Below are 16,031 nucleotides of genomic sequence, written 5' to 3'. Positions count from 1 at the left end.
TGGAATATTATATTATTATTATATTAACATTTTATGTTAAGACCCTAAGGTTTGATTGTAAACAACGTTTGACATGTTTCTATGAACGGCAATGGAACATTTTGACTTTTCGTGTCTGGATTTACGCTCGCGCATTATGCCTTTGGATAGTGATCTGAATGCGTGAACAAAAGGAGTTATTTGGACATAAATATGGAGTATTTCGAACAAAACTAACATTTCTTGTGGAAGTAGGAGTCCTCGGAGTGCATTCTGACCAAGATCAGCAAAGGTAAGTGAAGATTTATAATACTAATTCTGAGTTTAGTTGACTCCAGAACTTGGCGGGTAACTGTATAGCTTGCTTTGAGGGTTGAGCTCTGTACTCAGAATATTGAAAAATGTGCTTTCACCGTAAAGCTATTTTGAAATCTAACACAGTGGTTGCATTAAGAAGTGTATCTATAATTCTTTCAATAACTGTTGTACAGTTTATCAACGTTTATGATGAGTATTTTTGTAAATTGATGTGCTCATTCACCGGAAGTTATGATTGTAAGGAATTCTAGGTCAGGTGAACAAAAGGACTTTAGTTCCTGTATGTTATGATCACACCACGTCTCGTTAATCTAACCAAAACAGTCACCTTACCTTGATTCATAAAACCCAAACCAAAATTGCTACTGTCATTAATGTGGTTCTTCAATAATGACACATAATACTTGGATCATCAGCTGATCCAGGAAGTCATTTTCTGACGATATTGCATGTGACGCAACAACAGCCAAAAGTGCTGGGAAACCGGTGTTTGTGAGGAATGTCCAGAATATTTTGTTGTCTCATTCGACCAACCACTGGCCTTGTGGTTAGTGTCCGCCCTGTGATTGTTAGGTTGGGAGTTTGATCCTTGGTCAAGTCATACCAAACAGTGTAAAACTGGGACTACATTAGTCTCTGCTTGACACTCAGCATTAAGGAGATATATTGGGGGTAAGGCCCTGCAATAGACTAGCGTTCTGTCCAGGGCGTGTAAACTACTTGTACATCAAGCTGCATCATGCTACACAAACAGGACATGTTATTGTACCTTTATTCCATGCTGTAATGTAGAGATACTGATATATCTCTAGAAACAGGACATGTTATTGTACCTTTATTCCATGCTGTAATGTATAGAGATACTGATATAGTTCTAGAAACAGGACATGTTATTGTACCTTTATTCCATGCTGTAATGTATAGAGATACTGATAGTTCTAGAAACAGGACCTGTTATTGTACCTTTATTCCATGCTGTAATATAAAGAGCTACTGATATAGCTCTAGATACAGGACCTGTTATTGTACCTTTATTCCATGCTGTAATGTACAGTGGGGGAAAAAAGTATTTAGTCAGCCACCAATTGTGCAAGTTCTCCCACTTAAAAAGAACTTGCACAATTGGTGGCTGACTAAATACTTTTCCCCCCACTGTATAGAGATGCTGATATAGTTTTATCACAATAAACACAGTTAGCTGGCAATTTGTCCATTGAATGGATATTTCATTGGTGTTGCAGTAAAATGGCTGCTTCCAAATGTATCCAAACAGAAATGACCATATCTGATCTCATAATGGCTCCCTTAAGAGTTAAGGAGCTCAATGGACTCAGAGCTCATACTGTATCTGAATTCACATGCTTGCTTCCATTTCTGTGAGTCACTGTATTACAGAGATGGTCTGCCTCTGCTTGCTTTAACTTCATCCTAAGTACAGTGTAAAACACCTGTTAGTGTGCTTTTCTGCTACATGTTGAAGAGGATTTGTAATCATGGCTCTCTTTTCATTTCTATTTACAGGATCCTGTCTCAGGGAGCTGTTGTCAAAGACTGGACTAGAAGATCATTATGAAAACAAGCTGACGTTAAGTACTGTCCTAGAGATAAATGATAATACTACATCAGATGAACCTCTTACCACTATGCAGTCACTTCCAGGGGCCTTCCTTAAGAAATTAATGATGGCAAATGTGAATGCTAGGAGTGTGAAATGTCTGAACACTGACCAGGAGGTTTCCTATTGTGGTGTAGGCAACCTGGACACTGACACTGATAGTAGCAATGTAATTAATCCACTGGACCTGATCACAGCCCTGTTTCTGTGTTCAGATGGTTTCCTGCAACAGGAGATGGTCCAGAAAATGTCCACGTGTCAGTTTGCTGTTCCTCTTCTGCTACCGAACTGTGACACAAAACAAATCACTTTGATGCTGTGGGCCTTGAGGGACATAGTGAGGAAGTTTAGACCCTCTTCACAAACAGACTCAAAGGCTTTTGTGGAGGAGAGAGTTGTACTCTCTGATATTCCTATGGTGTCCTTTGTTAGGTTAGGAGAGAGCAGCTTGTCCAAGTCTCAGATTTTGAACAAGTTGCTTAGTAACCCTCAACAGTACCATGACACATTTGTTCATCATGATATGGAATGTGGTGATGCCCCTCGTCAAATCTCAGATGGTCTGGTTGAAATCAGCTGGTACTTTCCATGTGGGAACAGAAACATAGACATGTTCAGAGAGCCTGTGGCAGTGGCCAATCTCAGAGGAGACATCAAGTCCTTTGAAACAGTTCTCCTTTCTGTGTCAAACATCAGCTGCAGTTTACATTTTCATTAATGATTTCGAGGCAGATTTCAAGGTTTTGGAAGGCAATTTCACAAAAGCAAAGTTATTTCTGGTTGTCAACTCTCAGAATAAAACATTCAGGGTGGACACATTGAAGAAAATGATCAGAAATTACAGTATCAACCCAACAAATGTAATTGTGAAGAAGAAGCAGAATGATGTAGAATTCGTCAAAACCCTGCAGTCATCTGTGGGTGACATCATGGAAAAAAGTAAAAACAGATTTACAATTGACAACATGGCTGACGTGGCTCGTCAGAGTAAGATTCTGGTTGATGAAGACAGTGATGAGTGTCAGAGTGCCAGGAAGATGGCAGATGAAATCACCAGGAACATCAAAGACACAATTAAATTCAAAGACAAGCAACTACCCTTAAAAGGGCAAATCTGGAAAGAGATTTCCCAGTTGCAGAAAGAGAGATGTAGACTGAGAAAAGCAGGGGATCAAGACATTGAACACTACATGAGGTCTCTGAAGAAAAAGGAGGAACACCTGAGAGAGAAGCAATATACATTTGACATGTCAGATGCAATGGAAAACTTCATTTTAGGATTGTCATGTTCAGGAGTGGAGCGTTCCTATTTCCTCAAATGGATGCGGATAAATCTGGACAATCTGTCACGGCAGAACCTGTCTGCCATAAGGGGCCAGTACAAAGATCTTTGCCAAAATTCTCCGGAGAAAAAAGACGACATTAAAGATTTGGATAAGCAAATGTCTGATTGTTCCCTGGGACTTGAACACTTCCTGTGTGAGTTGGGCCAGCTGTATGAAGCTGCCTGCTCCCTCCCTGAAGACAGCCCTCAAAGGAAACAGATGGAGCATCTCCCTGGATTGTGTGCTCAGATGCTGTTGGATGGTTTTCCCCATTGAGCTTGTGGATGGAGATGCATCAAACATCCCTCTGAAATGGATATCAGCTGTTCTGACTCAGCTTCATATTCTTGTCCAATCCAACAGCAAGATCCTGTTTGTCTCAGTTTTAGGGGTCCAAAGCACAGGGAAGTCCACTCTCCTCAACACCATGTTTGGGGTCCAGTTTGCTGTCAGCAGTGGAAGATGCACCAGAGGGGCCTTCATGCTACTGATTAAAGTCAACAAAGAACTCAAGGAGGAGCTGAAATGTGACTTCATCATGGTCATTGACACAGAGGGGTTGAAATCACCAGAGTTGGCTCAACTAGATGATAGCCATGAACATGACAAGGAACTGGCAACACTGGTGATTGGACTCAGTGATGTCACTATCATCAACATCTCCATGGAGAACTCCACAGAGATGAAAGACATTCTGCAGATTGTTGTTCATACCTTCCTCAGGATGAAGGAAGTGGTGAAGAAACCAGTATGTCATTTTGTTCACCAGAATGTGTCAGACGTGTCTGCTCATGACAACAACATGAGGGACAGGAATAAGTTGTTGGAACAGTTGAATGAAATGACCCAGGCAGCAGCCAGAATGGAGAAGAAGGAGAATATCACCAAGTTCACTGATGTGATGGAGTATGATCCAGACACAAGCAGCTGGTACATCCCAGGACTCTGGCATGGGACTCCCCCTATGGCTCCAGTCAATGCTGGCTACAGTGAGGCTGTGTACAAATTCAAGATGAGCTTGATGCAAGATTTCATAAAATGCCAGAGAAATAATGACTTGACACATTTTCTGACGTGGACACAAAGCTTGTGGGAGTCTGTAAAATTTGAGAAATTCAGTTTCAGAAACAGCTTGGTTGCAGATGCATACCCCAGATTATGCTCTGAGTACGATGGTTGGGAATGGGCCTTCCAGAAAGAGATGTATAAATGGATGGTGAGTGCTGAAACTAAAATGTCCAATATTGTCATGACAGATCAACATCCCCAGAGGTCCATAAGAGATGTGCTACAAGACTTAATTATAGAAGCATCTGCGAAGCTGTCATTGGGAGAAAAGGAAGTCCAAGACCATCTGGTGAAATACTTTGAAAAGCAAGATGGCCATGTCAATCTGGTGGAAAAATACAAGGAGGACTTTGTGTCCAGTGCCAAAACACTGAGACGAGAGACAGAAAACACTGTGAAGAACAAACTGCAAGGAGCTGTTGAAATCAAAGAGGGAATGACAGAACTGAACAACATCAAGAGCTCTCAGGCAAGTACAATGGAGAAAAAGGTGCTAGATTTGCTTCAGAAATGTAGACAGAAAAAATCTGGTCTATCAGATGAGGCCATCAGTAAAGAGTTTGAGATCATGTGGAAGAAAAGTCTTTCTGAGATGCACTTCAAAGGACTCCCAAGAAGAGATGTGGCTCAGGATGCCTTCCTTATGTTAAGGTGAAATCTATCAACAAGGGGTGGGCATGTCAGTAGTATGGTGGTTGGAAACAATCTGGTGGATTGTGGTAAAGAAGTATTTGTTGTGGAATCTGGGAGTTTGGTGGAGAAATATGGGGCCTTTGTTAAGCACTGGGACATCAACCATTACAGGAATAAACTACAAGAGTTGTGTGATGACATCATAACACAGTGTCAGTTGTTTATAACACAGAAGGTGGAAAGCAAAACAGATTACCATGAGACTTACATCAAAGAGGTGCTGAACATGATTGATGAAACATTGCAACAACACAAGAAGTGTAAACTTGGTGAGGAATGTGAGGTCTCTCTGAAGCTACACATCTGTGGCAGAGCAGCCAGAGAGTTCCAGAAGATGCATGATGATTTCATCTCACTCAATGACCCACGGAAGTGTCTGGAACAGTCTAAGAACAAGTACCTTACTGAGTTCAGAGACTTGTTTCATAACTGAGATCAGTGCCTAAAGAAAGCTGAGGAGTTCTCAAATCTTTTACAGACAGCTGTACAGGACTACGTGACCAAAATGATTGGTCTTGATGTGGTTGATGAAGTGAAGACAGGTGAAGGGTCAGAGGATTACAGCACCCGAGGGGCTTTCCGGTTCTCCATTTTAAAACAACTCCTGACTGATGGAGAATATGAGAAATGTAAAGGGTACATGATATCCCAGAAGACAGGAAGGCATTAACAACTCATGATGCAATGGAGAGCTTGAAAGAGGCTTTCAGCATGAAATAAAGTGGAGTTCTACTGTATATAATTACTCTTGTTAACCAACATGATAACATATAACTGAACATTAGAAGACTTGACAACCAGAAATAACTCTGCTTTTATCACTGAATCAAAATATAAGGAGCCAGTCGCCCAGAGCTGTTGAAATAATGTGCAGATCTGGAAATACACAACTGGATCACAGAAAGTCATATTTACAAATACATTCATAAACTATATGACTTCTTAGCAATTTACAGATCTGATGTTCCATAATGAAATAGCTAACACATAGAATATTCTAATCAAAGTACATCTATACAACTCATGATGTAGTAAGATATTTTTTTAAGTAAATGTAGTAATTATAAAAATGGAAGAATGGGCTGCAGGTAGCCTAGCATCTTATTGGCTGCTGCAGGTCTGTAGTAAGAAAATCATTATAAGTAAATGTAGTAATCAAACAAATGGAAGAAAAGTAAACATCAACACCAATGGGTTAACCAACAGATTGAGCCTTTTGACCTTATTAACACAATACACAGGTAACTAATGAGCTAGTCTGACATTGTTTCTATATTTTCAATTATAATAATTATATTTCTCTCGTTTACGTTTCCATCTATCCGACAGTATGGCTTGACATGCCTTAATCACAGATTATGAAGGGACTGCATCATTTAGTGGTTGACTTGCCCTTTGTTTTATTTGTTATTTGACCTTTTACTTTTTAATCTTAATGTCATTTTTTTATTTAGAGAATAATTTGTTGTTTCATACACAGGTATTACACATGTATTGGTCTCTTCAGTAATGTAACTTCATTAATTCTCTTCAGGTATGCTTGATGTATACAGTATGTTTTGAAGTACTGCTTAGTGACCATCAGTAATGTAACTTCATTAATACTCTTCAGGTATGCTTGATGTACACTACCATTCCGAAGTTTGGGGTCACTTAGAAATGTCCTTGTTTTTGAAAGAAAAGCACATTTTTTTTTGTCCATTAAAATAACATAAAATGTATCAGAAATACAGTGTAGACATTGATAATGTTGTAAATGACGATTGTAGCTGGAAACGGCTGATTTTTAATGGAATATCTACATAGGCGTACAGAGGCCCATCAGCAGCAACCATCACTCCTGTGATGCAGTGGCACGTTGTGTTACCTAATCCAGGTTTATCATTTTAAAAGGCTAATTGACCATTAGAAAACCCTTTTGTAATTATGTTAGCGCAGCTTAAACTGTTCTAATTAAAGAAGCAATAAAACTGGCCATCGTTAGACTAGTTGAGTATCTGGAGCATCAGCATTTGTGGGTTCGATTACAGGCTCAAAATGGCCAGAAACAAAGACCTTTCTTCTGAAACTCATCAGTCTATTCTTGTTCTGAGAAATGAAGGCTATTCCATGCGAGAAATTGTCAAGAAACTGAAGATATCGTACAACTCTGTGTACTACTCCCTTCACAGAACAGAGCAAACTGTCTCTAACCAGAATAGAAACAGGAGTGGGAGGCCCCAGTGCACAACTGAGTAAGAGGACAAGTACATTAGAGTGTCTAGTTTGAGAAACAGACGCCTCACAAGTCCTCAACTGGCAGCTTCATTAAATAATACCCGCAAAACACCAGTCTCAATGTCAACAGTGAAGAGGTGACTCCGGGATACTGGCCTTCTAGGCAGAGTTCCTCTGTCCAGTGGCTGTGTTCTTTTGCCCATCTTAATCTTTTCTTCTTATTGGCCAGTCTGAGAGATGGCTTTTTCTTTGCAAGTCCTCAAGTACCCTCAACAGCCCAACTCCAGTACCCTCAACAGCCCAACTCCAGTCCTCCAGTACCCTCAAAAGCCCAACTCCAGTCCTCCTGTACCCCCAACAAACCAACTCCAGTCCTGCTCTACCCCCAACAGCACATCTAGGAGCAGAAGCTTTGTGGGATTCTCAGCCCTCATCACAGTGGAATACCACCTGACTATCTTCATTACTGTGATACTGGCCAGGAAACTGGTGCGGACCATTGTGTCAGAGGTACTATCCCTTCTTTCTCTCTCCTCTCCCCTCTTTCTCCTCTCTCCCCTCTCCTCCATCTCTTCTCTCCTCACACTCTCTTCTCTCTCACCTCTCCACCATCTCTCTTCTCTCTCTTCTCTCTCACCTCTCCACCATCTCTCTTCTTTCTCTTCTCTCTCACCTCTCCACCATCTCTCTTCTCTCTCACCTCTCCACCATCTCTCTTCTCTCTCACCTCTCCATCATCTCTCCTCCATCTCTCTCCCCTCTCCTCCATCTCTCTTCCCTCTCCTCCATCTCTCTTCCCTCCATCTCTCTTCCCTCCATCTCTCTTCCCTCTCCTCCATCTCTCTTTCCTCTCTCTTCCCTCTCCTCCTCCATCTCTCTCTTCTCTCTCCTCCCCCATCTCTCTCTTCTCTCTCCTCCCCCATCTCTCTCTTCTCTCTCTTCTCCCACTAAGGGGCAGCAGCAGGCAGGGCCAGGTTCTTAGGGGACTGGGCCTTTAAGAATGAGTGATTTCTCACCAGGGTTGGGGTCAATTCCATTCAGTCAAATCAAATGTATTTATAAAGCCCTTTCTACATCAGCAGATATCACAAAGGGCTTATACAGAAACCCAGCCTAAAACCCCAACAGCCAGCAATGTAGAAGTCATTTCAGGGAACAAACTGAAATTTACATTTTTCTCTATGGTTCTCCATGGCTGCGTTCACACAGGCAGCCCAATTCTGAATATTTCTTTTATATATATAATTGGTCTTTGGACCGCTCTGAAAAATAGGTGATGTGTGATTTGTCAAAAGACCAATTAGTGCAAAAAATATCAGAATTTGTCTGCCTGTGTAAATGTAGCCAAAGTAATGAGACAAGGTTAGTCTTTTGACCAATCAGATCAGCTTTTTTGCCAATAATGCCGAAGGTGCATAAAGATGGCAGCCCTCATGTACTTACCACACACACTTAATTTGTTTACCGTAATGTTCAGTGCTCTCCGTTAATATTTTTTACTATTGGAATTAACACAGTATACATGATCCCAATTCTTGCTCCAAGACGGCAGCAATTTTTAAAAAAATTAAAAAAGGGAGATGCTGATTTATAGGCACATTGAACCATGCCACGCGCCGTAGTTTGAAAAGTCTGTGGATAGTGCTCAAACGATGACGTCATATCTGATATCCTCCATTTTTGTGCACCTAAAGATCAGAATTGGGCTGCCAGTGTAAACACAGCCTGAGATCAACACCGTGGAATTGGAATTTCAGTTTTACTTGAATTGACTGAATGGAAATGGAATTGACCCCCAACTCTGTTGCTCTCAGGTGTGGATGATTGACAGGTGATTACATATCAGAGAAACTATATGAAAGTAGCCTCCCAACTACGTTGTTTTCCTGCAGTTTGTTTGGATCCCTTTTGTTTGGCAAATCTTTTGGTTTTGGCAAGTCATTGTGATTTTGTCATCAGAGTTGTCCTGCCCTTCTAGATTCCATGTTAATATTAGATAAAGTATAAAACAGAGAGGTGTCTTGTCCTTCTAGATTCCATGTTAGATAAAACAGAGTAGAGAACAGTAATGTACTTGTCAGGAAATGTCTTTAATCTCGGTTTAATGGTTTATTGAATAAGCAGGAAGTACACATTGTTTATGTTCAGAATAATAAAAGCACAAGAAGCAAACATACCTGATAAACATACTGTCATTATAAATGTATTTAGAAGTGTAAACGTAATTGATTGACAGCGACTATTGAATGATATCTTCCTATTCTACACCTCATTGTTTGACATATGAATAAATTGTGTCAGCTTGCGTAGCGGACATGAGTTGGTCATGATTGGTTGCTCATGGTCACATGATGAGGTAGCCCTGCCTGAGACTTCAAAATCAGTGTCACCTCCGTGCCCAAACGGGAGTTTCCTCTTTGTCTAATTAAGACGTTGGTTTCTTCCATGGAAGACTAGTTCAGATCAGTGTGTGTATAAACCCTGGATGACTGACAGCTATAGATGTATTTGTTTTTGACACATTTATTCTATTAGACACCTTAATGCATAACTGTAAATTATATTATGAGTTGAATTAGAGTACTAATGTTGCTGTCCCCCACTACAACAAAAATACTTAAATACATGTCATTTTGTCATTGGATACTGTAGAATTCCATTCATTCCTATGGAGGACTGCTCCTACTGGGGGGGGGCCAATATGACCGACCGGTGGCTTCAAAGCCTCTCAATGGTCAATACATAGCCTCAGCAATCCAGGGTGTATATGCATCATTGGTATCTGCGTGTGTGAATGCGTATATGTGTTTGCGTGTGTTTCTCTCATACCCACAGTTCAGAGTAGGGCTGTGGCGGTCAAAATTTCATCAGCCGGTGATTGTCAAGCAAATAACTGCCGGTCTCAAGATAATTTACTGTTAATTAACATAAACACATTTAGCATCTCCTGGCTTCCACACAAGCCACTGATGCAGACCTTGGAAACATCTACATTTGATTTAATCTTGTCTTTACCTATACTATACTAAATTCAGGAAAACTGAATACTTACGTAAATAAGGTATTTCTGTTCATTAGGTTTAATAAACATTTCTAAAAACCTTTTTTCACTTTGAGTTCCTCTGTGGATATGAGAGAACCTTCCAGAAGACAACCATCTCTGCGGCACTCCACCAATCAGGCCTTTATGGTAGAGTGGCCAGATGGAAGCCACTCCAGTAAAAGGCACATGACAACCCACATGGAGTTTGCCAAAAGGCACCTAAAGGACTCTCAGACCATGAGAAACAAGATTCTCTTGTCTGATGAAACCAAGATTGAACTCTTTGGGTTGAATGCCAAGCATCACGTCTGGAGGAAACCTGGCACCATCCTGTGGGGTTGTTTTTGAACAGCAGGGACTTTGAGACTAGCCAGGATTGAGGGAAAGATTAACGGCACAAAGTATAGAGAGATCCTTGATGAAAACGTGCTCAGGACCTTAGACTGGGGGCGAAGGTTCACCTTCCAACAGGACAACGACCCTAAGCACACAGCCAAGACAATGCAGGAGTGGCTTCGGGACATGTCTCTGAATGTCCTTGAGTGGCCCAGCCAGAGCCCGGACTTGAACCCAATCGAACATCTCTTGAACATCTCTGCAGACCCCGGGATGCACCTAAAAAAAGAAAAACGCAAGAAAATCCCCAATACCCCAACAAAACCAACAAACAATAACCCCTAACAATAAGGAAGGGAGGGTGGCTGCCGTCACCGATGGCACTGTGCTACACCCTCCCTCCCTCCCCAACCCACCTATCCTGGAGGTGGCTTAGGTGCAGGACGTGGACCTTGCTCCACTTTCGGCGTCGCCCACTTCGGTGGCACTGCTAGCTGCACCGGGCAGACGGGCCACTTGGGCTGACCCTGGCAGACGGACCGCTCGGGCTGGGCCGGAGGGCAGGAGGGCCGCTCGGGCTGGGCCGGAGGGCAGGAGGGACGCCCGGGCTGGGCCGGAGGGCAGGAGGGCCGCCCGGGCTGGGCCGGAGGGCCGCCCGGGCTGGGCCGCCCTGGCGACTTACGACTGGCGGGCGGCCCTGGCGACTGTTGACTGGCGGGCAGCTCTGGTGACTGTTGACTGGCGAGGCTGGGCTGACGCACTAGACGCCTGATGCGTGGGGCTGGTACTGGACGTGCCGGTCTGGAGACACGCACCTCCATGCTAGTGCGTTTAGCGGGAAACACCGGACCGTAGGGGCGCACTGGCGGTCTTGAGCGCAGGGTTGGCATCACCCCTTCCGGCTCGATGCCTACTTCGCCCTGGCACATGCGGGGCGCTGGTACTGTGCCTACCGGCCTGAAGATCCCAGGCCTCACCACAGCCCATACCCCAAAGCACGGGACCTGTCCAGTCTGCTCTACACGGGTACGGGGAGCTGGCCTGGGGCTCCAATCTCGCCCCGCCAAATAGCCCTTGTGCCCCCCTCCCTAAAAGATTATTGGGGCTGTCTCTCGGGTTCTACCTGCCTCCCAGGCAGGTTGTCGCAGTGCACCCGCAATTGCTCCCATGTCCAGTCAATCCTCTCCTCCAGTATTTCCAGCGACCAGGAATCCATCACCTCCCGAGCGCGCTGCTTCCAACTTTCCTCCTGTGGCTTCCTCCTCTTCCGCTGCTTGGTCCTTTGGTGGTGGGTGGTTCTGTCACAGATGTTGTCATGTAGAGAAGAGGACCAAGGTGCAGCGGGAATGTGGATACTGATGTTTTATTGATTAAAAAACAAGTAAAGCATCCACTGGAAAACCAAACAAACAATACTCACAACGGCAACAGTGTGGCAGGCCAAACAAAGCAGTGCACACAACAACCACCCACAACCCCAAAGAAAAACACACACACCTATATAGGACTTCCAATCAAAGGCAACTCAACACACCTGCCTTCAATTGGAAGTCCCAATCACCAACACAACATTTAACAAACACAAACCACCTGCCACATCCTGACCAAGACTCACGATTACACCCTCTGCTGGTCAGGACGTGACACCCTGGGCTGAATTTCTACTAAGTTAACATACTGTATGGAATTGTTTTAAGATGATCATATGAAGGATCATTTTGCTATTTGATTTGTAATTTTAGGACCTCTATAGGAATCAAAAATATATAACAAAGTATTTGATGAAACATAACATTTGGCCGTACTGCTATTAGCTGATCGAAACACATTGGATAACAGATTCATAAAAAAAATCATGAAAAGTAAATATGCTTTGAAGTGTCTGTTCTATATCTGAGAGATATAAGAAAGCTCAGGAAATTATTATACAGTATATATTACCCATATAAAAATAAATTTGGACACTAAAGTACTTCCATTCATTTTTTTTTACGGCTTACATTCAGACTAGTTTTGAGGCTTGTGGGCGTTGTAGAGTAAAACAACTGACATGTATGTACTTGTTCATGATCTCAGCTTTCAATGGGGTTGTATTAGTTTGTAGGGCCACACAATTTTACAATGGCCATCTCTGCCTCCAGACTTGAACCCCATAGAAAACCTGTGGTTTGAATTGAAGAGGGCAGTCCATAAAAGCAGATGAAGGAGACCAAGGATCAGGAAAGATTCTGTATGGAGGAATGGTCTAAGGTCCCTCACAATATGTGTTTTACAATCTCATTAAACATTTTAGAAAAAGGCTGTCTTTATCCTCACAAGGGGAGGGTGCTAAAGTACTGAAAACAGGGGATCCAATCATTTTGACCCCTATCTACAGTATATTAGATATGTTTTATTACTTGTTAAAATCTCTTTCTCTGAGCAATTGTATAAGTATAACAAATCAAATCAAAAATGTTTTGTCACATACACGTGGTTAGCAGATGTTATTGCGGGTGTAGCAAAATACTTGAGCATATAATATAGCTCAATACTTGTAATAGTTATTACACAGTCTTCATCGATGGCAATAATTCTGTCCCCACTGTATGTGGGTGAGTTAACTTATTTGAATTATATTATTTAATTTTTTAATACATGATATTAATAAAGTGCTCCATTTGAAGTAGAAATTGAAAATAAACTTTACTACATTAAACAACATGTTTAATCATTTTGAGAATAAAGGAAATATGTTGACTGATATGTTAAACAACTTTAGTCATGGTTGCCTTGGTTGTCAATGTAACTGTTGTAGTCTTTTGACCTTAGAAAAACAGGAATCTCTAAAGTTGTCCCAAGTGAGGCAGGCAGCATGCGAGGAAGGGTCATCTGCAGATGCAGCTGAACTAAATAGACTGGAACAACCTACATGATTTATGTCACGTCCTGAACCATAAAGGGGTTATTTGTTATTGTAGTTTGGTCAGGACATGGCAGGGGGTGTTTGTTTAGAGTGTTCCGGTGTTTTTGGTCTATGTTTTAGGTTAGTGTTTTTCTATGTTCAGTCTAGTTTTTCTACTTCTAAGTTTAGGGTTTGTTGATTGACCTTCAATTGGAGGCAGCTGTTCCTCGTTGCCTCTGATTGAAGGTCCTATGTATAGGGGTGTTTGTGCTATGGGGGTTTGTGGGTAGTTGTCTCCTGTTTTGTGTCTGTGCACCTGACAGGACTGTTTAGTGTCGTTCGTTGTGTTTTGTATACGTGATTTGTTTGTTTTTCCTTCTTTTAAGTAAATAAAGGAGATGACTATACACGTTCTTGCTGCACCTTGGTCCAATCCTTACGACGCCCGCTACAATTTACAAGAAATCACCTGACTGACTAGAGAGGGAAAACTATTTCAAATCCCTTATAATAAGCAAAACAGATGGCACCATTTAAAAAAATACAATTACATAGCCAGAGGCACACTCCAACACTCAGACATAATTTACAAACAAAGCATTTGTGTTTAGTGAGTTGCCAATTGAGGCAATAGGGATGACTAGAGATATTCTCTTGATTACCAGTTTTCCTGTCCTAAGAATTCAAAATGTAACCAGTACTTTTGGGTTTCAGGGAAAATGTATGGAGTAAAAAGTACATTATTTTCTTTAGGGATGTAGTGAAGTAAAAGTTGTCAAAAATATAAATAGTAAAGTAAATTACAGATACATAAAAAAACTGCTTACATAGTACTTTAAAGTATTTTTACTTAAGTACATTTATCCACTGAGCAGTTGCTTTTGGGTCTATAATTACACATACCCGAGACCCGTGACAATCCGACCTGGATCAGACAGAATTTCTGACCCGGGTTTAGGTGGACCCTTGACGACTACTAGTTATGAATGATACTGAGACAGTCATAATGGTGTTATCACTGGTTTCATTAAGGTGTTATGTATACCCCTTCATATAGAGTGTGTGTGCGTGCGTGCGTGTGTGTGACTGCATGTGTGTGTGTGACTGCATGTGTGTAGAGTTCAATGTGTGGTTGTGAGTGTGTGTTTGTATATGTGTACATGTGCATGCGTGTGTGTGTGCTTCCAATTGGTGGAGGGTAGTATGAGCATCAGAATGAGGGAAATGGTGCATAAAAACATTGACTTTGGTATGTTATAAATGGAAAGGGAAAGCATGATCAGCTGAAGTTACTACATTATTCATCAAACACATTGTTACTCATCTGATAACGTAACTACCACCGGATAACTTAATAACTTTATTATTACATTATTCATCTTATTACTTTAACATAACTTAAGTTAACCAGTGGTTTTAACCTTAGAGTCCAGGGCTGGGTTTCTACTAAGTTAACATATGGAATTGTTTTAATATGATCATATGAAGGATCATTTTGCTATTTGATTTGGAATTTTAGGCCCACTGATCGAACACATTGTGTAACAGATTCATAAAAAATGCATAAAAAGTAAATATGTTTAGAAGTGTCTGTTCTATATCTGAGAGATATAAGAAAGCTCAGGAAATTATTATACAGTATATATTACCCATATAAAAAAAATGTTGGACACTAAAGTACTTCCATTCATTTTTTTAAAAGGTTACATTCAGACAAGTCGTGAGGCTTGTGGGCGTTGTAGAGCAAAACAACCAACATGTATGTACTTGTTCATGATCTCAGCTTTCTCGATGGGTTTGTATTAGTTTGTAGGGCCAAACCATTTTGCAAAGGCCATCTCCATCTCCGTCTCCGGACTTGAACTCCATAGAAAACCTGTGGTTTGAATAGAAGAGAGCAGTTCATAAAAGCAGATGAAGGAGACCAAGGATCAGGAAAGATTCTATGTGGAGGAATGGTCTAAGATCCCTCACAATATGTGTTTTCCAATCTCCTTAAACATTTTAGAAAAAGGCTGCATCATTATCCTCACAAGGGGAGGGTGCTAAAGTACTGAGAACAGGGGATCCAATCATTTTGACCCCTATCTACAGTATATTAGATACGTTTTATTACTTGTTAAAATCTCTTTCTGAGCAATTGTATAAGTATAACAAATAAAATCAAAAATGTTTTGTCACATACACTTGGTTAGCAGATGTTATTGCGGGTGTAGCAAAATACTTGAGCATATAATATAGCTCAATACTTGTAATAGTTATTACACAGTCTTCATCGATGGCAATAATTCTGTCCCCACTGTATGTGGGTGAGTTAACTTATTTGAATTATATTATTTAATATTTTTAATACATGATATTAATAAAGTGCTCCATTTGAAGTAGAAATTGAAAATAAACTTTACTACATTAAACAACATGTTTAATCATTTTGAGAATAAAGGAAAGTTTGACTGATATGTTAAACAACTTTAGTCATGGTTGCCTTGGTTGTCAATGTGACTGTTGTAGTCTTTTGACCTTAGAAAAACAGGAATCTCTAAAGTTGTCCCA

At 41.2% G+C, this 16,031-nt stretch overlaps 1 protein-coding gene and 1 pseudogene across 1 annotated transcript in view; both read left to right on the top strand.

Moving 5' to 3' along the window:
* The window catches only part of LOC106598785 (up-regulator of cell proliferation-like), a 33,208-nt pseudogene extending 29,688 nt beyond the window's left edge, over nt 1-3,520 (top strand).
* Nucleotides 3,521-3,664: 144 nt separating this feature from the next.
* The window catches only part of LOC106610488 (uncharacterized), a 29,723-nt gene continuing 17,356 nt past the window's right edge, over nt 3,665-16,031 (top strand). The window contains exon 1 of the mRNA XM_045722623.1: nt 3,665-4,226. Coding sequence (XP_045578579.1) covers nt 3,665-4,226 — 562 coding nt within the window. The remainder of the gene's footprint in view (nt 4,227-16,031) is intronic.

The sequence above is a fragment of the Salmo salar genome, chromosome ssa08, assembly GCF_905237065.1.
Source record: "Salmo salar chromosome ssa08, Ssal_v3.1, whole genome shotgun sequence".
NCBI classification, from domain to species: domain Eukaryota; kingdom Metazoa; phylum Chordata; class Actinopteri; order Salmoniformes; family Salmonidae; genus Salmo; species Salmo salar.
This window is presented reverse-complemented; position numbering and strand designations above follow the sequence as displayed.